Here is a 24,397-nt window from a genome sequence, read left to right as displayed (position 1 = left end):
TAGGAATGAGCTCATTTTATATGTTAATTAATTAAGCAGGGGCGTTTCTTACGGCGGAACATTCAGCTGCACACAATTCCACGATCATTTGTGATTTATAACCGAATGACTGGCGTACGCATGGATTTCGTGTGTACGTTCGTTTCTCTGAATCGCTCTTACGATCAAATCAGAAAGGTTCTTAGATAAAATCAAGGATGGTTTCTACGCAGGTCTTTATAAATGAGGCCCCTGGTGGAGATTTGCAGTGCACATGTGATGAGAGAAACAGTCTAATGCAGTGGTTCTCAATCCTGGTCCTGGAGGACCCCTGCTCTGCACATTTTGCATGTCTCTCTTATTTAACACACCTGATTGAGATCTTCAGCTTGTTAGTTCAGTTCATCAATCTCTACTAATGAGCTGATAATCTCAATCAGGTGTGTTAAATAAGGGAGACATGCAAAATGTGCAGAGCAGGGGTCCCCCAGGACCAGGATTGAGAACCACTGGTCTAATGCATGTACACACATATATTGATCATCTTAAATTCTTTGAGCTAAACCAAAATTCTCTACAAAAGTTAAGGATAAAGAGCCCAACTAATACAAACACGGCCCACTATAATAGTGATTCTGCTTATTAACATCAGGTGTCTTCAATAATGATCAATCATCACTCAATCAATCACTTAATTACCTCATTAACTCTAACACTGTTCAACTGCTTCAATGTTCATTTTAACACTCTTGAGTATGGACCTCAAATAAACTCCTGGGAGAGTTCATTTAACACTGGGCTTTTTGCTGTGTGCAAATGATTAATGTGACACTACAGTAAAAACTGATCTGAATAAACAAAAACAGGTTGAGAAAAGCACAGATACACATCGTCACTATTTATCACACATTTATTCTGTTACTTGAGTGACAGAAGTTGAGCTGCAGTATTAATGTGATGAAGAGACTCATCTCACTGTTACTGATTCATCATCAGCTCAAAGCATTATGGGTACAATCTCTCATCAGTCTATTCTTATTCATCAACACAGTGAAACTGATGATCCATAACCATAAACCCCAAACCCAGGATATAGCGTCTGAGTGAATGTGGTGTGGACTGTGTGGATGAGATTCATTTTGTTTTTGTAGATTCTGTAGAAGGACAGAGTTCCTGCTCCGTGATCCACATACACTCCTACTCTATAGACACCATTTACTCCTACTCTATAGACACCATACACTCCTGTTCTACTGATGATGATGGGCTTCACACGGAGATCAGTCACTATGTTATTGTGTCTTAATGAGTATCTGTCAGGAGAGCAGATCAAACTCCAGGACTGATTATTACATCCAAACAAACACTCATCATCCCGTCCCTTCCTGATGATGCTCTTATATGACACTGATATATACACATCTCCACTCCACTCAATCTCCCAGTAACAGCGTCCACACACACTCTCTCTACACAACACCTGACACCAATGATCAAATCTGTCTGGATGATCAGGATATGACTGATTCTCATATTTGTTTGTCACCTTTCTGTTGTCCTTAGACAGTCTGAGTCCAGTGTTTGCTGTGTTTGGATCCAGTGTGAGAAAACAGACCCCTGAACACAAGAACAGAGACATTTACAACAACAATCACTACAGCTGTGTGTGTGTGTGTGTGTGTGTGTGTGTGTGTGTGTGTGTGTGTGTGTGTGTGTGTGTGTGTACCTGGTATTCATCACGTTGTGGGGACCAAATGTCCCCACAAGGATAGGAATACCAGTAAATTTTGACCTTGTGGGGACATTTCTCAGGTCCCCATGAGGAAACAGGTTTATAAATCATGCACAATGAGTTTTTTTGAGGAAGTAAAAGTTTGCACAATCTCCTGTGAGGGCTAGGTTTAGGTGTAGGGTAGGTGTAGGGCGATAGAAAATATGGTTTGTACAGTATGAAAACCATTACGCCTATGGAATGTCCCCATAAAACATGTAAACCAGTGTGTGTGTGTGTGTGTGTGTGTGTGTGTGTGTGTGTGTGTGTGTGTGTGTGTGTGTGTGTGTGTGTGTGTGTGTGTGTGTGTGTGTGTTATATGTGTGTGTGTGTGTTATACAGTCAGGTCCATAAATATTGGGACATCGACACTATTCTAACATTTTTGGCTCCATCCACCACCACAATGGATTTGAAATGAAACACAAGATATGCTTTAACTGCAGACTGTCAACTTTAATTTGAGGGTATTTACATCCAAATCAGGTGAATGGTGTAGGAATTACAACAGTTTTCATATGTGCCTCCACTTGTCAAGGGACCAAAAGTAATGGGACAATTGGCTTCTCAGCTGTTTCATGGCCAGGTGTGTGCTATTCCCTCATTATCCCAAATACAATGAGCAGATAAAAGGTGCAGAGTTAATTTCAAGTGTGCTTTTTACATTTGGAATTTGTTGCTGTCAACTCTCAAGATGAGATCCACAGAGCTGTCACTATCAGTGAAGCAAGCCATCATTAGGCTGAAAAAAACAAAACAAACCTATCAGAGAGACAGCAAAAACATTCGACGTGGCCAAAAAAAAGAAGGAAAAAAGAAGGAACACACCGGTGAGCTCAGCAACACCAAAAGACCCGGAAGACCATGGAAAACAACTGTGGTGTATGACCGAAGAATTCTTTCCCTGGTGAAGAAAACACCCTCACAACAGTTGGCCAGATCAAGAACACTCTCCAGGAGGTAGGTGTATGTGTGTCAAAGTCAACAATCAAGAGAAGACTTCACTAGAGTGAATACAGAGGGTTCACCACAAGACGAAAACCATTGGTGAGCCTCAAAAACAGGAAGGCCAGATTAGAGTTTGCCAAACAACATCTAAAAAAGCCTTCACAGTTCTGGAAAAACATCCTATGGACAGATGAGACCAAGATCAACTTGTACCAGAGTGATGGGAAGAGAAGAGTGTGGAGAAGGAAAGGAACATGGTGGTGGTAGTGTCATGGCATGGGCATGTATGGCTGCCAATGGAACTGGTTCTCTTGTATTTATTGATGATGTGACTGCTAACAAAAGCAGCAGGATGAATTCTGAGGTGTTTCGGGCAATATCATCTGCTCATATTCAGCCAAATGCTTCAGAACTCATTGGACGGCACTTCACAGTGCAGATGGACAATGACCCAAAGCATACTGCAAAAGCAACCAAAAAGTTTTTTAAGGGAAAGAAGTGGAATGTTATGCAATGGTCAAGTAAATCACCTGACCTGAGTACGATTGAGCATGCATTTCACTTGCTGAAGACAAAACTGAAGGGAAAATGCCCCAAGAACAAGCAGGAACTGAAGACAGTTGCAGTAGAGGCCTGGCAGAGCATCACCAGGGATTAAACCCAGCGTCTGGTGATGTCTATGCGTTCCAGACTTCAGGCTGTAATTGACAGCAAAGGATTTGCAACCAAGTATTAAAAAAAAGTGAAAGTTTGATTTATGATTATTATTCTGTTCCATTACTTGTGGTCCCTTAACAAGTGGGAGGCACATGTGCAAACTGTTGTAATTCCTACACCGTTCACCTGATTTGGATGTAAATACCGTCAAATTAAAGCTGACAGTCTGCAGTTAAAGTATTTCTTGTTCGTTTCATTTCAAATCCATTGTGGTGGTGTAAAGAGCCAAAAATGTTAGAATTGTGTCAATGTCCCAATATTTATGGACCTGACTGTATGTGTGTGTGTAAACATACATTTCTTTATTCCTGCTGTAATCCTGGATTCTCCTCCATGGTCCACACTAAAAACACACAGAAGCACATTCAGTCAGTAAACACAGAGACATTTTATTTTATTTTTTTATTCTGTTTAATTAAAATAGTTTCAATTTGTATTTACAAAATATGTAAATATTACAAATATGTCAAGAAATTGCTGCTGCATTTTGTCACTTTAATGTTTCAAAGTGCAAACATGCTAGAACAACACTAGCATCAGCTCTCACACACTTTTGGCCTCTGTCTCTCACTGACCGACTACATCTCACAGCAAATAACAAGACAACACAAAATAAATCTGTAAATCTGCTCAGGTTTTTCTCATAAGCCTTGTTCGGTTTCTCAGCGAATGAACTGATCTAAATATATATTATAATAAGAATATTTCTTCCTGCACTTCACAAGAGCTTGAAGAAACTCCAGCAGTGAGATGCGTGTTTGAGTCTTAAACCAGAACACGAGATCAACACCTGAGTCAAATGAAGTAAATGATCAATATGACAGCTGAGTCTCACAGTTTCTCAGAAAACTCTTGACAGACTCAAATAGAGAAGTAAAGCTGGCTGCACACTAGATGATTTTCAAATCCTTACTGATTTTGAAACTATGGGAGACCACAGACATGAAGACACTTCCTCTGAACGCACACAGTAGACCAGTGGTTCTCAATCCTGGTCCTGGGTGATCCCTGCTCTGCACATTTTGCATGTCTCCCTTGTTGAACACACCTGATTGAGATCATCAGCTCATTAGGAGAGAGATCCATGAACTGAACAAACGAGCTGATGATCTTAATCAGGTGTGTTAAATAAGAGAGACATGCAAAATGTGCAGAGCAGGGGTCACCCAGGACCAGGATTGAGAACCACTGCAGTAGACAATTCGACCAGACCGTGAGACCACACACTTGTTGACAAGATCAAACGTGACTAGAGAAGGAAAACAAATGGAAGATAATGGATGTTGTCAGCTAGCTCTCCGGTGCGCGTTCGGTTTCACTTTGAAAAATAAAATATGAAGAAGAATATGGGGGATGTATTCTGCTTTCATGGCATTTTTGTGTCTGTCACATTTTAGCTATTGAAGCACACAACATCTGGTAAGTGACGCTCACTCACTCTCATTGGCTATCGCGGGTATCGTGTCAGAGGCATGTTTGACATTTACGATTTGAGTTCTGGGATGCTCCATCTTGATCGGGAGCAGTTAAATAACTGTAATGACACCACACAGAGGATTTTTTGGACAAAAAATTGTTTGCAACAAGCCTCAAATCGGGCCACAGCCCCCGATCCTTCAGGGGTGCAAATTGGGCTTAAAATCAGCCTTAAAATCCTCTAGTGTGCAGCCAGCTTAAGATGAATCATTCAGAACATGCATTTTCATATATCATACATTTATGCAAAATAAAGATAAAGATTTTGATAAAGAGTTTGTAGGAAAAATACTGACAGTAAGATGATACCGTGTTCATATTGAGGTTTTGATTGTCTTTATAACTTAGTGTAACTTTTTCATGAAACTTTGACTTTAATATTTCATGGTACTAAACAATATTTACCTCAAAGTTATGCACCATTTATCTTCATTAAAGTAATACAGTAATGTCAGTGTTTTGTTCTGGTTTCCCATATATGGTCTCCTTCCTGTTCTTGTTTAGTTATTTGATTATTACCTCCACCTGTTGTTAATTATCTCATGTATTTAAGTTCCTTTATGTTCTGAGTTCTTTGTCTGGTCTAAATGTCTAACTGTGGGCATTCTGTGTTCCTAGTTAGATTTTTATTATTTTTATTATTTATTTGTTTTATTTTTTTTTTCAGATGAAATTGATACTCCTGCATTCTCCTACCTTCCTCGAAGTGTGGCATACAAATACTAGAAAACATTTTATACGATTTTTCATCTAATGACATGAATTTTTACAATTATTTTAATATATTCCTTAGTGTTCACATAATGATAATGTTACAAAAAAAGCGCAAAAAGACATATGTACACATAAAACAAATTATATTGTCACAAATATGGCAGGTTGTGGAGTAGATATAAATGCTGGAGATCGGAGTAAAATAAAACACTGATATTTATTAAAGAAAAGAAACGTGAAACATGGAGCTGAAACAAACAGAAGCAACATTAACAACGGACAGCGGGGAGTGATCAGACACAGACTTAAATACACAGAAAACAAGGCGTGGTTACAAACAAGATAACAAGATGACGAGGGGGAAATACAAATATGGGCAAGACTAAACCAATACAGACAAAACCAGAACAGGGAGACAAAGACTAAACCATAAGCATAGGAAACATAGGGGAAAAAACACTAGGAAAACAGAACAGGACAGGACAAAATACTGACATTACACCCCCCTCCCCAAAAGGCGCATCTCACGCCATCTAACATCCATAGGGGAGGGAGGGTGGGTGTTAGACCGTTAGACAGGGATACAGGGAACACAGGATACAGGGGCGGTCTCCAGGGCAGACAGTCCAAGAGGCCATGGCTGGTCTGGGGGATCAGGAGGCCATTGCCGGGTAAACAGTCCGGGAGGCCATGGTGGATCTGGGGGCTCAGGAAGCCATGGCTGGGTTAACAGTCCAGGAGGCCATGGCGGATCTGGGGGCTCAGGAAGCCATGGCCGGGTAAACAGTCCAGGTGGCCATGGCGGATCTGGGGGCTCAGGAGGCCATGGCCGAGTAAACAGTCCAGGAGGCCATGGTGGATCTGGGGGCTCAGGAAGCCATGGCCAGGTAAACAGTCCAGGTGGCCATGGCTGGGTAAACAGTCCAGGTGGCCATGGCCAGGTAAACAGTCCAGGAGGCCATGGCTGATCAGGGAGTAGCCCCCCCCAAAAAAATTTCTTGGGTGAACCTAAGGCATAGTCCACCCAGGAGAGCACGGAAGGGCGTGCTGGAGAAAGCGCCGGCTCTGGAGAGCGCGCAGGAGAGAGCTCTGGCTCTGGAGGGCGCCCAGGAGAGAGCTCCGGCTCTGGAGGGCGCCCAGGAGAGAGCTCCGGCTCTGGAGGGCGCTCTGGCGGCGCGGTCACTGGAGGGCTGGGCAGAACCAGCGGAGACTCAGGGAGGATGGGCGGAACCAGCGGAAACTCTGGGAGGCTGGGCAGAACCAGCGAAGACTCTGGGAGGCAGGGCGGAACCAGCGGAGACTCTGGGAGGCTGGGCGGAACCAGCGGAGACTCTGGAAGGCTGGGCGGAACCAGCGGAGACTCTGACTTGGCGGTAGCCATCTTGGGTGCAGACTCAGGCTTGGCCGCCATCTTGGCCGGGGACTCAGGCTTGGCGGCCATCTTGGCCGGGAACTCAGGAACGGTGGCCATCTTGGCTGGGAACTCAGGAACGGCGGCCATCTTGACCGCGAACTCAGGCTTGGCGGCCATCTTGGCCGGGGACTCAGGCTTGGCGGCCATCTTGGCCGGGAACTCTGGAACGGCGGCCATCTTGGCCGGGGACTCAGGCTTGGCGGCCATCTTGCATGCAGACTCTGGCGTGGCAGCCATCTTACGTGCAGACTCTGGCGTGGCAACCATCTTATGTGCAGACTCTGGCAAGGTAGCCATCTTGAAAGCAGATACTAATATGGCGGCCAACTTGCTTGCAGACTCTGGCATGGCAGCCCTCTTGCTTACAGACTCTGGCATGGCGGCCATCTTGCTTACAGACTCTGGTGTGGCGGCCATCTTGTGAGCTGACGCTGGCGTGGTTGCTGACGTGCTTGATCGCGGAGAGGAAGCCTGAGGTACTGGGCTGAGGGCGAAGTCCGGCGGATTAGAGCGCGGGGATGAGGCCGGCCGCATCGGGCTGAGGACAGCGGCAGAACTCTGGAGGACGACTGGGGAAAGAAGACTGGGCTGGTGGTTCGATCCGTTGGAACGGTATGTGGAGGTTCTCGGCTTATGGCAGGCTGGCGCGATGCTCTGTGTTTGCGAGGGGACTGAAAGATGAGACCGACCAGGATTTGAAAATTCTTCAACTTCAAAATCAGATCCGTTTAAATATAGAATCAGGTTGATTAGCTCAATCAAGGGGAAATTACAAGAGGGAAGATCACAGCGAATGGTCTCATCATCCAGCCCCAAAACAAACACAGCACCAAGAGCAGCCTCGTGCCAGCCTACCTGATGGGAGAGCTCGATGAAGTCCTCCACATATCGCTCCAACTCACGGCCACCTTGCCGCAGTCTCCTCAGAGCTGCCTCAGCCCGACTCATATTCTTGTTTGTCTTGGTCCGTCGTTCTGTCACAGTTTAGCAGGGTGATGAGTGGAGATGATGAGTCGAGAACCGGAGTAAAATAAAACACTGATATTTATTAAAGAAAAGAAACGTGAAACATGGAGCTGAAACAAACTGAAGCAACATTAACAACGGACAGCGGGGAGTGATCAGACACAGACTTAAATACACAGAAAACAAAGCGTGGTTACAAACGAGATAACAAGATGACGAGGGGGAAATACAAATATGGGCAAGACTAAACCAATACAGACAAAACCAGAAGGGGGAGACAAGGACTAAACCATAAGCATAGGAAACATAGGGGAAAAAACACTAGGAAAACAGAACAGGACAGGACAAAATACTGACATATTTATATTTTTAGCTTTCATTGTAAGCCTCTGTCTGAAATTATGTTTTTGTAGAGTTTTGACAACATTATCATTTCCAGACACAGCATTAAAATAAATAAGTTACAATTTGGGATAATAATTCACAGAAAATAATAATACTGATAATTGTCTTCCTGCCGTCGAAGGCATCAGCTCAGCAACAGGCAATATCTCTGACTGTTTTGTTATGAGTAAGAAAACTTAAATAAGCATTAAGTTTAAAGTTACATTAACATGCTTTACTTTTAGTCAGCATTTCAGAGTTGTAATGTGTTCCAGGAATATGCATTTCATATGTGTTTGTATTTAGGTCATGGTCACTTTAAGATCGCGCTGTGCTAATGTCCTATTACGCGATCCATAGTTGGGAAGTAAATACTTACGCACTTCATGTGCGTTTCAGCGGTTTGCTCGAGTTTATTTTCATGGCGCTTCATCGCATCTGTCTACTTCTCATGTCTGACGTAGCATCGTCGGTATGTATACTTTGTTTGGTGAGATTATTCTGGAAGTATTATCCGTTATTTTTGACAATAATTGTAAGTTTGTAGAGTGTAATCTGCCGATGGTTTGAACTCACGTCGGCTATGCATATGCTAGCTCTCTCGTGTTCGTTTGTTACGAGCTGCACGGTAAAGGTGCTATAATGACCAGAATGTAGTTCACATGTATTTCTTTATTAGTGTTAAAATGAGTACAAACAAAATGCAACAGTAATTGAATAATTTCACTATTTTACTTAACTCCAATAAACCTGTGGAACTAAGAATTAATCTTCAGAGTCTTGGTGTGGGGAAAAAGTTTAGCTGGCCGTCAGGATATTAAGTTAACATATCGAGGAAGGCACAGTGAAACGACGTCTATCAAGCAAGCGAGATAAAGCAGAGCAAGTTGGAAGCTAGCCGACATGTCGTCGTCACTAGCATTCAGTGGACGATCAACGGACCATACTCTACAGTCAAGTGCTACTGGAGCAGCGCGCGCCACCGAGCTACAGGCTAGAGAGGAGAGTTTGCATGAAAATACAGCAACACAGGAGAACCCATACAGTGCATCGTTAAGGACACGCTCGCAAGTATGTTGTTCAGTGAGATCCAGTTCATCATCAGCGGGGTCTGCAGCAGTCAGAGCAAGAGCGAGAGCTGAAGCAGCAAAGGCACGCCTATGCTATGCTGAAGAGGAAGCTAATCTGAGGCTACAACAAGCTAAATTGGAAGTGTCTATAGAAATGCTAAAACATAAAAAAGAGGCTGCTGCAGCCATTGCAGAAGCAGAGGCACTTGAAGCTGCTGCTGATGTAAAGAGCGAGAAACATAGTTGTGACCTGAACAAAGACTCTGTTCCTTTAGAAGCCTCACAACGCACAAGGCAGTATGTGCTTGATCAACTAAAAGAAAGGTATTCAGAACTTAAGTCATGTGATAACAGTGACACACGAGCAAAGACAGCGCCGGTCCTTAACCACAACGTGTCACCTCCACCACTAAAGCCTGAAGCCTGTCCCTTCTATCCACAACAGAACAATACTGCTACACATCATCTCATCTCATAGCAGCCTTACATTAGCACATATGAGGACAGCCACAAGCCATTCAACAGGACGCCTGGAGATGTTAGTCTACCTCACATCAATTCCAGTGGTGAGCATGCTTCTCTAGTACACCACTTCAGAATACAAAATCACCACACCCAGCCTCCTCCCGCACACCATGCCATACCGCCAGACTACAATGATGGCAGCTCATACATAAATGAAGGCGGCTCACACATAAATGACTTTGTCAGGTATCTAGCCCGCCGTGAGCTTGTAGCTACAGGCTTACTTCAATTCAATGACAAACCCCAAAACTACAGAGCATGGAAGCGTTCCTTTTTGACTGCCATCAGAGGCCTTAGCCTGGAACCTAGCGAGGAGATGGATCTTCTGCTAAAGTGGCTCGGTAAGGAGTCAGCAGAGCATATTGAGCAGATAAGAGCGATACACATCAATCGGCCAGAAGCAGGACTGGCCATGGCTTGGGAAAGGCTCGAGCAAACATATGGCTCAGCTGAAGCAATAGAAAATGCTCTGTTCAAACACATTGACAGCTTTCCGAAAATAGTAAACCGAGATGGATCTAACCTGACAAAGCTGGGTGATCTGCTAATGGAACTGCAGGCCGCTAAGGCTGAAGGGGACTTACCAGGCCTGGCTTTCCTGGACACGTCGAGAGGCGTCAACCCAATTGTACAGAAACTCCCGCCTCATCTCCAGGACAAGTGGGTGATAGCTGGTGCATCCTACAAGCGTCAAAACCATGTGAGCTAATCTTTGCTGATTTTGTCAGCGAGCAGGCTCGCATCGCAAATGACCCAAGCTTCAGCCTCATCGGCAACACAGACATGGCCCCCAGGACAGAGAAGACAGTGTGGAAGCCCAACAGACAGCGGGAAGTCTCCGTCCACAAGACAGAGGTGTCACCAAGAGCCACATCTGACACGGGCGAGCCTCCAACAAAATCCGACGAAGGCGACAAACTGTGTCTGTTGCATAAAAAGCCACACCCTCTCCGTAAGTGCCGGGCATTCAGAGAGAAGCCCATTGACGAGCGCAAGACACTCCTCAAAGAAAACAATGTGTGTCAATGTCCAGTGTTTTGAATGTAAGAGCGACAGACACAACACAGCGCTTCACCCTGGAGCTGCACCCTGGCAGCAGAGGGCTGGCCCTACTGCTGAGCACAGCGGGGAGGAGGATGAAGCTTCACCGCAGTCTCAGGTCACCAACAAATGCACGAAAGTCTGCGGAGGGGAACTCACAGACCGCTCCTGCTCAAAAATATGCCTCGTTAAAGTGTTCCCAGCTGGTCACAGAGAAAAAGCTGTGAAACTGTATGCAATCATGGACGAGCAGAGCAACAGGTCACTGGTTCGCTCACAGTTCTTCGACATGTTCAACGACCAAAGTCCAAGCGCTCCTTACACACTGAGAACATGTGCCGGAGTGAAATCATCAGCAGGCAGAAGGGCCAGTGGCTATGAAGTGGAGTCTTTGGATGGAATTGTTCGCGTCTCGTTGCCAAGCCTCATTGAATGTAACGATATACCGAACAACAGAGAGGAGATTCCAACCCACGAAGTAGCTCTTCATCATGCTCATCTAAGGTCAGTGGCACACCTCATCCCAGACATTGACCCGCAAGCCCCCATTATGCTTCTCTTAGGACGAGACATTATTAGAGTGCATAAAGTCCGCAAACAGGTGAATGGCCCTCACAACCTGCCTTACGCACAGAAGTTAGACCTGGGGTGGGTCATTGTTGGAAATGTGTGCCTAGGTAATGTTCACAGGCCACTGACGATTAGCACGTTCCATACAAACTCCCTCCATTCAAGATACAATGTTCATGGAGATAATGGATGAAGGACTACAAAAAGACCCAAACAACAGTTGGGTGGCTCCATTACCCTTCAAGAGTCCACGCCCACAGCTCCCAGACAACAGGCCACAGGCGCTGAGGCGTCTCATGTCTCTCAAGCGTAACTTTGAGAAAAAGCCTGAGATGAGAGACCACTTTCTCGCCTTCATGGGCAACATGTTTCGGAACGGTCATGCAGAGTTAGCCCCCCCCTCTCAGTTCAGATGAAGAAAGGTGGTACTTGCCAACGTTCGGGGTGTATCATCCGAAAAAACCTAAGAAAATCCGTGTGGTATTCGATTCCAGTGCCCAATGCAACGGCGTATCACTCAACAACGTGCTGTTAACGGGTCCTGACCTGAATAACACACTAATGGGAGTGCTGATTCGGTTCAGAAGAGAGGCCATCGCCGTCACAGCCGACATAGAACAGATGTTCTATTGCTTCCGGGTAAGAGAGAAAGACCGTGACTTCTTACGCTTTCTCTGGTTCCAGGACAATGACCTCTCCAAAGCCATCGTGGATTACCGGATGAACGTCCACGTCTTCGGCAATAGCCCTTCACCTGCAGTGGCTATTCATGGTCTGCACAAGTCTGTTCAAGGCAATGAGTTCCACGTCGACCCAGATGTACAGCACTTCGTGTTGCATGACTTCTATGTCGATGATGGGTTGAAGTCCCTGCCCACAGTTCAAGCTGCTATCAGCCTGTTAAAAAGGACACAGGATGTGCTCTCCAAGTCGAATCTGAGACTTCACAAGATTGCAGCGAACAACAAAGAGGTCATGGACGCCTTTCCATCCAGTGACCATGCGAGTGACCTCAAAGACCTTGACCTCGACACAGACGCGCTGCCGTTGCAGCGCAGCCTCGGGCTTGACTGGAATCTCAAGACAGACTGTTTCCTTTTTAATGTCTCCAGTGAGACCAAGCCCTACACCCGGCGGGGTGTCTTATCCACAATCAATAGCCTCTACGACCCACTTGGATTTGTTGCGCCCGTCACAATCCAAGGCAAGGCTATCCTACGAGAGCTCACAGTGGAGAACGGTGACTGGGATGCGCCCTTACCTCCAGCCATGGAAGATGCCTGGACGTCATGGAGAGCCTCTCTGTCTGAGCTCGCTGAGCTTTCCATCCCAAGGCGCTACACGGAAACCTCACCGTCAGCAGCGGTAAGAAGAGAACTGTGTGTGTTCTGTGATGCGTCAGTCAAAGCTATCGGTGCTGTGTGCAACCTGATAGTGACAGACAGTAATGGCAACAACCAGATTGGATTTGTAATGGGCAAAGCCAAGCTGGCCCCCTGGCCTGAACACACAGTGCCAAGACTTGAACTCTGTGCAGCAGTGCTTGCTGTTGAGTTAGCAGACCTGGTCTCAGCAGAACTAGACCTACAGCTTGATGCCGTAACCTACTTCTCAGACAGTAAAGTAGTCTTGGGCTGTATTTGCAATGAGACCAGGCGCTTTTATGTCTATGTGAGCAACCGGGTGTTACGCATCCGAAGATCCTGCCGACCAGACCAGTGGCGCTACGTGCCAACAGACCTGAACCCTACAGATCACGCAACGCGTTCCGTCCCTGCTGGCCAACTGAAACACACCAACTGGCTGAGTGGGCCCAAATTTCTCTCCAAGTCGGAGCCCAGCATTTCTGCATGCCCTTATGACCTTGTTGACCCGAGCACAGACCCAGACATCCGCCCTCTGGTGTCCGCCTTAAGCACTAAAGCCTCAAACAAGCAACTGGATTCACAACGCTTTGCTAAGTTCTCTACCTGGAAGTCATTAACTCGTGCAGTCACTTGCCTCATTCACATAGCCTGTCATTTCAAGACAGCTAACAGAGAGAACAGAGTATGCAAGGGCTGGCATTACTGCAAAGCTGAATTCACAGTTGAGGAATCAGAGAAAGCGTCAACTGTAATCATCCAAGCAGTTCAACAGGAAGTCTACAGCCAAGAGATAAAGTGCATTCTAAAACAGAAAAGGATGCCAAAAACAAGTCCTCTCAGAAATCTGGACTCGTTCATTGACACACGGCTTTCTCAGAGTTGGAGGCCGTCATCATCATTCAAGTCTCGCTCAGGGTGAAAAGACTCCCCTGATTATTCCTGGCCAGCATCACGTCGCCACTTTGCTCATCAGACACCACCACGAGCAAATTCATCATCAAGGCCATCACTTTACTGAGGGGGCGATCCGTTCAGCTGGTCTTTGGATAGTCGGAGGGAAGAAAAGAGTAAGCAGCATCATCCACCAATGCATAACATGCAGAAGGCTCAGAGCTCCGCTCAGCAACCAGAAAATGGCTAACCTGCCAGCTGATCGTCTCTCAACAGATCCTCCGTTCTCCAGTGTGGGTCTTGATGTGTTCGGCCCATGGAACGTCTCCTCACGCAAGACCAGAGGCGGCTTCGCTCGAAGTAAAAGGTGGGCGGTGATCTTTACGTGCATGAGTATAAGAGCTGTGCACATTGAAGTCATAGAATCTCTCGACACTTCTAGTTTCATCAATGCGCTACGGCGCTTCCTTTCAATACGTGGGCCGGTCAAATACATTCGTTCCGACCGCGGCACAAACTTCATTGGTGCCTGTAAGGAACTGAAGATAGCCTCAAACATTGACAGCACTGCTGTAAAGACTTACCTCGCAGACAAGGGTTGCATCTGGTCCTTTAATCCCCCACATGCATCCCATTGGGGTGGATCATGGGAGAGAATGATAGGGCTGGCTAGGAGAATTTTGGACGCAATGTTCCTCCAGCTGAAAGACAAGCTCACCCACGAAGTGCTGGTGACTTTCATGGCAGAAGTTGCAGCGATCATCAACGCCAGGCCACTTGTTCCAGTGACCATGGACCCTGATGACTCGTTCATACTTACACCAGCTGCTCTTCGCACACAAAAGACGAACATTGTGCCTGCTCCTGCTGGTGAGTTTGGAGTTGCAGACCTCTACAAGTCCCAGTGGCGGCAGGTTCAGCACCTGTCCAACACCTTCTGGGACTGCTGGAGGAAACAATTCCTCCCAACACTGCAGGCCTGCAAAAAATGGCAGTCCACTCAGCCAAACATTCAGTCTGGAAGCGTTGTTCTCCTTAAGAACATTCAAGCACCTAGGAATGAATGGCCTCTTGGACTGATTACTCAGGCCTTCCCTAGCAAAGATGGGAAAGTGCGCCAGGTTGAGGTGAAGATCATCAAACCAGGCGGGACTAGCCTCTTTCTCAGGCCAGTCAATGAAATAGTTCTCCTTCTACCTCCAGAGGCACAGTAATGGACTGTTTAAAAAAAAAAAAAAGGTCTGTGCATGGACTGTGGGGTGACGTGTGGCCACGTCAGGTGGGGAGTGTTTTGTTATGAGTAAGAAAACTTAAATAAGCATTAAGTTTAAAGTTACATTAACATGCTTTAATTTTAGTCAGCATTTCAGAGTTCTAATGTGTTCCAGGAATATGCATTTCATATGTGTTTGTATTTAGGTCATGGTCACTTTAAGATCGCGCTGTGCTAATGTCCTATTACGCGATCCATAGTTAGGAAGTAAATACTCACGCACTTCATGTGCGTTTCAGCGGTTTGCTCGAGTTTATTTTCATGGCGCTTCATCGTATCTGTCTACTTCTCATGTCTGACGTAGCATCGTCGGTATGTATACTTTGTTTGGTGAGATTATTCTGGAAGTATTATCCGTTATTTTTGACAATAATTGTAAATTTGTACAGTGTAATCTGCCGATGGTTTGAACTCACGTCGGCTATGAGCTGCACGGTAAAGGTGCTATAATGACCAGAATGTAGTTCACATGTATTTCTTTATTAGTGTTAAAATTAGTACAAACAAAATGCAACAGTAATTGTGCAAATTAGACTTTATTTATGTGTAATTTGTCATTGCTCTTTGTGTGTGTTGCAGTTTCACTATTTTCCTTAACTCCAATAAACCTGTGGAACTAAGAATTAATCTTCAGAGTCTTGGTGTGGGGAAAAAGTTTAGCTGGCCGTCAGGATATTAAGTTAACATATCGAGGAAGGCACACTGACTATAGTCGATACATAATACTATCTATAATAATCTATCGGTACAACCCTAAATTGAAGGTTGTGATGACGCTTCGTTTCCTTGCCATAATGTAATCTCTTGAAAATTTCTTATTGTCATGTTGAATGTAAACTCCTATGAGGAATTTAACCATTCAATGTGAATTTATCTGAGAATATTTTTAAATAAGGAAATCTATTCAGTGATTGGTCTATGTGTATTTCATCATCCAAAATCCTGTTTGTGGCACAGCAAAGTGTCGTGAATCAACTCCTACGCTTCGCTTAAATTACGACTGAGATGCTTGATAACTAACTTTTAAGCATAGCTTAAAGCCAAGATTTTTTTTTTTTTTTTTACAGTTTTACAGTTTTATTTTAGGAGAAACATGCTCAAGTTCATTATTTCAGTGTGGCATATAGACGTGCGATATACACACTTGTATTGGAAGCAACGTGGTCGTGATGCATACACACACCACAAATCATGTGACAAGAACCAACCAATCAGCTTTACCTTTCCCCTAATGACATTGAAAGCTCAGCCAAGATGGAGAAACAGCTGATCATAGCTGGATATGGATAGCCTTTTTCAATAAATTTATTAGCAGAGCTACTGCAAATAATTTTTAGTGCTGGAAACCCATTTATCCTTTGCTGAAACCTCCACATCTTCATGGAGAGTGCAGGTCACGTGTCATGGGGTGACTAATTTCACAAGAATGCTTTTTAGATGGACATGTACGAGGCAAAGGATGGTGAGGACGGGGAAAGGTGGACACAGCTTAAATCAAATGAATGGCACAGCATGAGGAGAGGTGGAACACGTTCTAGTTTCGGTTGGAGAGGTGGACGAAAAGTAAAGTCCACAAAAGTGAGGAAATGTGTTGAGTGGTGCACGAACGCCGCCGCTGAATCCAAGCACAAGAGAATTGAAGAAACGCTATGATTGTCTACATGGAGGGGCGAGTCATTCGCTCCTCTGCCCAGTTAAGTGCGCGTTCCTTACATCTTTGTAGATTGACGAGGTGTCCTGTGTCGTTGTCGTTGTAGCGGACCGGGAACGAGTCGGAGGGTGCTGTCTTCTGCTTCAAGCACGAGGAAATCGAGGACGTCAGTGTTTCTACAGGGAGGGGCGAGTAACTCGCTCCCCCAGTCAGTTAAGTGTTTGTTTCCCTACCTCTCTCCTCTGCATTCCTTGCTGTGTTCTTTGGGGAACTGATTACATTGTCGTTGTAGTTGAAAGATCGGGCTGCTGGATGAGAGTCTGAGTTAAGGTAGAATGATCGTCGTTGGAAGCGTTTCGACACAAACTGTTTGGTTATAGATGGACCTGCACGTTGCATATGAGAAGAGCCACTTTGAAGATGGTGACTTGAACAAATTTAACTGTGCTGTATGTTACTGTGGATGAAGTGAATTTTAATTAGTGCCCGCCTGTGACACATGGTTACTTTGCACAGAAGGAGAAAATGGCACACGTAGTGTTTTCCATGTTTTAGGCACAACATGAACGGCCCCTAACATGTGCTTTCTGTGCCTGCGTGAGACAAATTAGCTGTCCATATCAGCAGCTATTAATAGTATACAGTATCTTACAAAAGTAAGTACACCCCTGAAATTTCAGCAACAATTTTAGTATATCTTCTGAAGGGACAATACAATAGAAATAAAACTTGGATATATTTTAGAGTCATCAGTGTACAGCTTGTATAGGAGTATAGATTTACTGTCATCTGAAATAACTCAACATACAGCCAAATATTGTCAAAATAGCTGGAACAAATGTGAGTACACCCAAAGTGATAACAGCAGTATGTTGTTTAACCATGCAAAGTCACATGGCCTGTTCATAATGTTTATGTTTTTGTCTGCTTGACAGGACCATACAAACTTGTGTATCTTGTATTAGAGCTGTTAAAATTAGGTGCTTTAAGTACAATTCTATCATACTGATGTTCAACATGGCATCTCATGGCAAAGAACTAAGGATTTGAGAATTAGAATTGTTGCTCTCCACAAAGATGGCCAAGGCTATCAGAGGTTCAGTAACACCCTGAAACCGAGTTACTCTTCAGTAGTCAGGGTCATACAGAGGTTTTCCAAGATGGGTTCCATTCGGAACAGGCCTTGCAAGAGTCGATCAATGAAGTTGGGCACTCGTTCTGTGCGTCAGGTGCAGAACCTGGCTTTAAAAAACAGATGCATGAGTGCTGCCAGCATTGCTTTAAAGGTTGCAGAAGTAGAAGGTCTGAAGTAGAAGGTCAGCCTGTGAATCAGCTTGAAGCTGGCTCACAAGTAAGCCCGCAAACAGTTTGCAGAAGACAACATGTACAATAACATGAATTACTGGAACCATGTCCTGTGGTCTGATGAGACTATAAGATAAACTTGTTTGGCTCAGATGGTGTCCAGCATGTGTGGCGATGCACTGGTGAGAAGTACCAAAAAAATAGTTTCATGGATTCCATTATGTGCTGTACATTCTGAAGCAGAACATGACACCTTCCCTCCAGAAACTAGGCCAAAAGGCAGTTTTCCAACATAACAATCCCAAACACACCACCAAGATGACAACTGCCTTGCTGAGGAAGCTGAAGGTGAAGGTGATGGGGTGGCCAAGTATGTCTCTAGACCTGAACCCTGTGGGGCATCCTCAAGCGTAAGGTGGAGAAGCACCATGTGTATAATGTCCAGCAGCTTTGTGATTTCATTATAGAGGAAAATAATCCCAACAACAACTTGTGCAGCTCTGGTCAATTCCATGCCCAGGATGATTAAGGCAGTGCTAGATAACAATGGTGCTAACACAATATATTGACACCTTAGACAAGTTCACTTAGAGTGTACTCACTTTTGTTACCAGCTATTTTAAAATGATGGCCGTATATTGTATTTTCAGAGGACAATAAATCTATACTGCTATACAGGCTGCAAATTGACTGCTCTAAAGTTTCATTTCAATAGTATTGTCGCTTGAGAAGATATACTAAAATGTTTGCTGAAATGTGAGGAGTGTACTCACTTTTGTGAAACACTGTATAAACACATACTTTAAAACGATCATTTTGCCATTTCCATTAAAAAATGTAACTTTCAATATAATACAGTACATATTCCAGTGCATGTGACAAAGAGGTCTGCATACTTGAGCTAAGGAAAGAGGGTTGCAAAAAGTGAATGCAAATTTGGCTTATTCAGTATTTAATAAATCTCTATACAGTACAGTGAAATACTACAGGAAGTGTAGTATACCACTCCTAATTTTATTTTTTTCTTTATTTAAAAAAAAAAAATTTTTTTTTATTAATATACATTGGGGGCTGAGCACCCCTAAAAATGAAAATCCTAGAATCGCCCCTGCACCTCTGGCTTGCTTGTTGGGGACACTTAATTTCCAGCGATATTGTTGACTTGGTTGCACTGATGAACTGAGCTAGATGATGACTTTACTGAATTTAATGATGAACTGCCGTTAACTGAAAATGGAATGTTGTCCTTTAGCATTGTCACAAGGAGGGTCAGAGACGTGCGGATCCATTTGCAGCAGTTTATTCAAACAAACAAACACAAAGGGGCAGGCAGAAATCGTGGTCAAAAAACAGGCAGAAAGGTCGGGGCTGGCAGCGAGAATCAAAACACGGGGAGTAGTCCAGGAATCAAACACAGGGAAAACAAACACGGAAAGAAACGCTCGGAAATACAGACCATACGGAACAATAAGACTTCGCAAGGTGGCTGTGTGTGTCAGTGGCTTAAATGCATGAGAGTCAATGTGAAACAGATGTGTGCAGCAATCAGTGCAGTGGGAAACGAGGAGCAGCTGTGTGCAGTGATTGGTGCAGTGGCTTATGGGGATTGCAGTCCAGAATGTGTGTGCAAGAGTTCATGATGACAAGACGACCAATACGTGACAAGCATTATTGACTCACTATTTTTCTATTTAATACTGTAAAGCTGCTTTGACACAATCTGTATTGCTAAAAGTGCTATATAAATAAAGGTGACTTGACTATTAATATTGCTATTAACAATTATTTTTGTTATCAGTCCTTAATAATATTAAAAATGTATAATTATTACAGATGTTTTAATTCATAGACAGATATACACATTATTTTTGCATATAATGTGTAGGAGTAGTTATCTTCCCTGTAAAACAAGTTACAAAGTAGGCAATCTGCATGGCATGTTGAAATGCATTACATTTTATAAGCAAATTATTACTGTAAATAATTTGTATAAATTTACATGTGAAAAGCACCTCAGGACTCACAGAAGGGAGTACTTCAGAGGGAAGTTCTGAGGTGGGCTCCACATTAGATAAGACTACCAAAACTCAAAACCTGATGACAGAAAAAGTCTTAGAGTGTTTCACACCTGCTTCATTTAGTTTGGTTGAATCGCACTAGAGTTCATTTTCCCTATTGGTGCAGTTTCGTTTGGGCAGGTCTGAATGTAGCAATCGCACTTGAGTGCACACCAAAAGTGGACGAAAGGAGCGTACCAAGATTTCCTTGAAGAGGTGGTGCCGTGACTTGCTCGTAGAGTGTAGTCAGTTGCCGAATGCAGTTCCTGCACCAACTTTGGGTCGGGAGCACCCTTGTGCAGATCTTTTAATACCTTGGCTTAATATACCTACAGGATGGCCATGGCATGCAGGACAGACACAGCTTGTCTGAAGGCTGTATAAGCGATCGCCACGAGTGTGGATGAACACTTACAGGCCCTGGACGGGAGTCTTGGGCGATCCCACCAGGTGGTGGCAATTTATGGGCACAAGTGCATGACAATCGCTCTCTCCACCTGGGGGACCTCCGTATACACCCTCGCTGGACCCCAATCGAGGGTGGTGAAGAAGGAGGAGTTGGAGTACCGCACACGAGCCGATAGAGGGGCTTTCCACGAGCCGATAGAGGGGATTTTGTCAACTCCTCGTCCACTTAGGGGAAAAAAGACACCGGGGGTGAGCTTCATGGGCGTCATGGTCATCCCCCAGATACCAATCATCCAACCTAGAGCATTTGGGATGAGGCAGAGTGTTCCACACAAGCCTGATCTCTTTGGCTGTCCATTTGAGCACTGCCACCATTTCTGCATCAGTGATCGATTAAGACTCAATCCCCAGTGGAGATCTGATGGATCTTCTTTTGAGATTGCGGTCGAAGCACCCAGGTGACTGCAGCTGGCTGAGTCTGAGAAGGGAGAGACCGCTGCCCGTGCCTTAGATTCCAATGATGAAGAGGTGAGTATGCTGCTTCTCACAAAGAGATTGGCTCAGAAGAACAGAACGAACGAGCAGATCGCATGCTGGCCTATTTACACCCGTGGCCAGCTATGCAAAATCGGCACCCAATTTCATTGGCCTTTTCTCAAACATCAGAGGTGTTTGGGCTCTCAAGAGCGACCCCTAGTGTCGTAACTTTCGGCACAACATCAAAGTGAACGACAGAGAGGGAACTATAGTTGTCTTTCTGAAGAAATATGTAGCTGCGATGTTTTACAGACACTTCCAGCATGAATAAATCTAAAGTGTACAGCTGCAATGATGATGTAGTTAGCTTGACATTTTTTTAGTTAAAATCACATTTTTGTGAGTACATGGTCTGCTCTGCTCCATACAGCACTTGCTGCAGGGCTGAGGCACAGTGCATCAGATGTTACTAGGGGTGTAACAATATTCAAACTGAACCTGAAAAAACATGATACACCACCTACAATACATAACCACGATACTCTCAGGTGTATTACGATACTCCCTTGACCTACCCTGGCCCCTGCTGAGACACTTCAAAAGTGTACAGTGATAACGGATTTGAATTGCTTGAATCACATTGAAAAGCAAGGTACAGTACCACTAAGGGCAACGTGCAGAACAAACCTATCAAACTTCCTACACAAAATTGTATGGAGAACATGACTGTAAAAATATTATTTATCTCGTACAAGCATTTAGTTGAGTTACGCTGCAGATCTCTTCAGGGCGCAGCGCCAGCAGTACAAACAACTATGCAGAATATTAATACTTGAATGTCATATACTTTATACATTAAATAAAATATAAAATTTTCCTCAGCCAAACATCATTCCACAGCCATTCCTGTCACACACCCACTTTTAAAATAAAATTGTCATTATCTGTCAAAAATAATAATAATAATGTATTTATGAGTTTTTTAAATTTTCTAATAATTCTAATTTGTAAAAAAAAATAAAAAAAAAAATATATATATATATATATATATATATATATATATATAATAAGCAAAATAATATAAATAAGTTATAAATCATTTAAAGCATATGTACATGGCTACGGTAAGGTGCCGCATTTCATTCACAAAACGGCTACCTTCAACGTCTACCCGGGCCAGTTAGGCAAGCCTTTCGGCTGCCTCGGTTAGGCGCTTGGGCGACCTCCGGTAACACTTTATAACAACTATCCGTTATAACTAGTTAATAGACCATTAATAAACTGTTAGTTAATGAGTAATAAATGACTTGTTAAATAACAGTTAATAGTTTGATAATTATTTATAACTGTGCCTTATAGATAGCCAATAGATAACTTACAAGCTGTTAGTTAACAAGTTATAAATGACTTGTTAACTGTATTTTAATGATTTATAACTATACCTAATAAATTAGTAATAGATCATGAACAAGCTGTTAGTAAATTACTTACTAAAGACTTGTTAAGTATCAGTTAATAGTTTATATATGTTATCGGGACGTTATTCTAAAGTTGCAACTATTCTTCATTTATTAACTGTTAGTAAATGAGGAATAGTTGCAACTTTAGAATAACGTCCCAATAACATTCATAAGCTAATAACTAACACTTAACTAATACATTAACTCACACTTTACAGATCAGTTGTTCATAGTTTGTTAACATCTACTAATACCAGTGAAACATGGTAGAACAGCAAATGGATGGAACAAGTTCAAGCTACAGAAATTTGATGTGATATTTAAAATATAACATTTTTGTACCTCAACCTTGTTCCACCCATAGGCTTTTCTGTGTACTGTATTTTACCAAATAAACTCCACAGATGAAATGTTGAACATTGTGTTTACTGTATAGAAACACACATACTGAGCCATCACATGGCAGAACAGCAGTATACAACAGAATACAAACCCATGAGGTTTGGGCACTTTATCCTGATCAAACATCTTTAGTGAAAAGATAGCAAACAGTCTTGCTTACCGTCACCTTTGTTGTCCATGTGCACAGCATGGTCTACAGGTGTAGCTTTCTTTTTAATGGAAGTACCCGCTGTTGACTTCTTTTTCTTTCTCCAGACAGTACCTGGATTTATCTCAGTATTTTGCGCATCGCAGCTGGTTCACTCAGTATAGAGGGTCCAAGGTGTGATAAAACATGTTCATATCAATAATGCCAATGGCTAGATTTTTATTTATTTTGTTTTCATGTATAGCACAAAAAGTGCCCAAACCTCATGGGTTTGTATTCTGTTGTATACTGCTGTTCTGCCATGAGATGACTCAGTATGTCTGTTTCCATCCACTAAACACAATGTTCAAGATTTCATCTGTGGAGTTTCTTTGGTAAAATACAGTACAGTCATGGCCAAAAGTTTTGAGAATTACATAAATATTGGAAATTGGAAAAGTTGCTGCTTAAGTTTTTATAATAGCAATTTGCATATACTCCAGAATGTTATGAAGAGTGATCAGATGAATTGCATAGTCCTTCTTTGCCATGAAAATTAACTTAATCCCGAAAAAAAAACTTTCCACTGCATTGTTAAGAAGGCTTCAGGGCGTCCAAGAAAGTCCAGCAAGCGCCTGGATCGTCTCCTAAAGAGGATTCAGCTGCGGGATCGGAGTGCCACCAGTGCAGAGCTTGCTCAGGAATGGCAGCAGGCAGGTGTGAGCGCATCTGAACCAAGCGTGCCGTAGGTGTCCTGAAAAGTGAAGCCAAAAGTTTTCGATCGCCCCCCGGTGGCTGGCTGCAGTATAGGTCATAAACCCCGCCCTCCCCATGTAATCTAATGGGACGTGAGCCAAACTAAATAATCGAATTACACGGCAAATAATTTTTTTCCAAAGGTGATTTTCATCGTGTGAGGTAGTTCTTATAATGCTGATTCATGCTCTGGTGTTCTTTTTTCTAATAAGTTTGCTTTTAAGTAGTTATTTGATGCTATAAAAACGGGGTGTGGTGTCATGATTGTGATCGTGCGATTGGGTCTGCGGGAGTTTGGGCGGGACTTTGACACCGCGGCTCCGCCTCACAACACTACTGCGCATGCTCTGGCTCCAAACGAACCTCTACTGCGCATGCTCTGGCTCCAAATGACGTAATTTCCCCCAAGATGGTAGCGGCCATATTGAGCTGTTTTGGCTTCACTTTTCTATAGTGGAAAGAAGCGGAGACGCGTTGTCCATCTTTTTTTACAGTCTATGATCTGAACGCACAGTGAGGCCAAGACTTTTGGAAGAAGGCCTGGTGTCAAGAAGGGCAGCAAAGAATCCACTTCTCTCAAAAAAAAAACAAACATCAAGGACAGATTGATCTTCTGCAAAAAGTGGGCCTGGGGCAAAGTCATATTCT

The 24,397-nt window shown here is 43.7% G+C and overlaps 1 protein-coding gene across 1 annotated transcript in view; it reads right to left on the bottom strand.

Moving 5' to 3' along the window:
• Window positions 1–901: 901 nt before the first annotated feature.
• Window positions 902–24,397, bottom strand: part of LOC141334180 (protein NLRC3-like) — a 48,858-nt gene continuing 25,362 nt past the window's right edge. The window contains exons 6-8 of the mRNA XM_073839309.1: window positions 3,712–3,758; window positions 1,255–1,596; window positions 902–1,200 (exon numbers count right to left, since the gene is read on the bottom strand). Of these exons, the coding sequence (XP_073695410.1) occupies window positions 1,022–1,200; window positions 1,255–1,596; window positions 3,712–3,758 (568 nt within the window). The 3' untranslated portion in view covers window positions 902–1,021. The remainder of the gene's footprint in view (window positions 1,201–1,254; window positions 1,597–3,711; window positions 3,759–24,397) is intronic.

The sequence above is a fragment of the Garra rufa genome, chromosome 4 (assembly GCF_049309525.1).
Source record: "Garra rufa chromosome 4, GarRuf1.0, whole genome shotgun sequence".
Classification (NCBI taxonomy): Eukaryota; Metazoa; Chordata; class Actinopteri; order Cypriniformes; family Cyprinidae; genus Garra; species Garra rufa.
The sequence above is the reverse complement of the archived record's forward strand: the minus strand, read 5'-3'. Positions and strand labels throughout refer to the sequence as shown.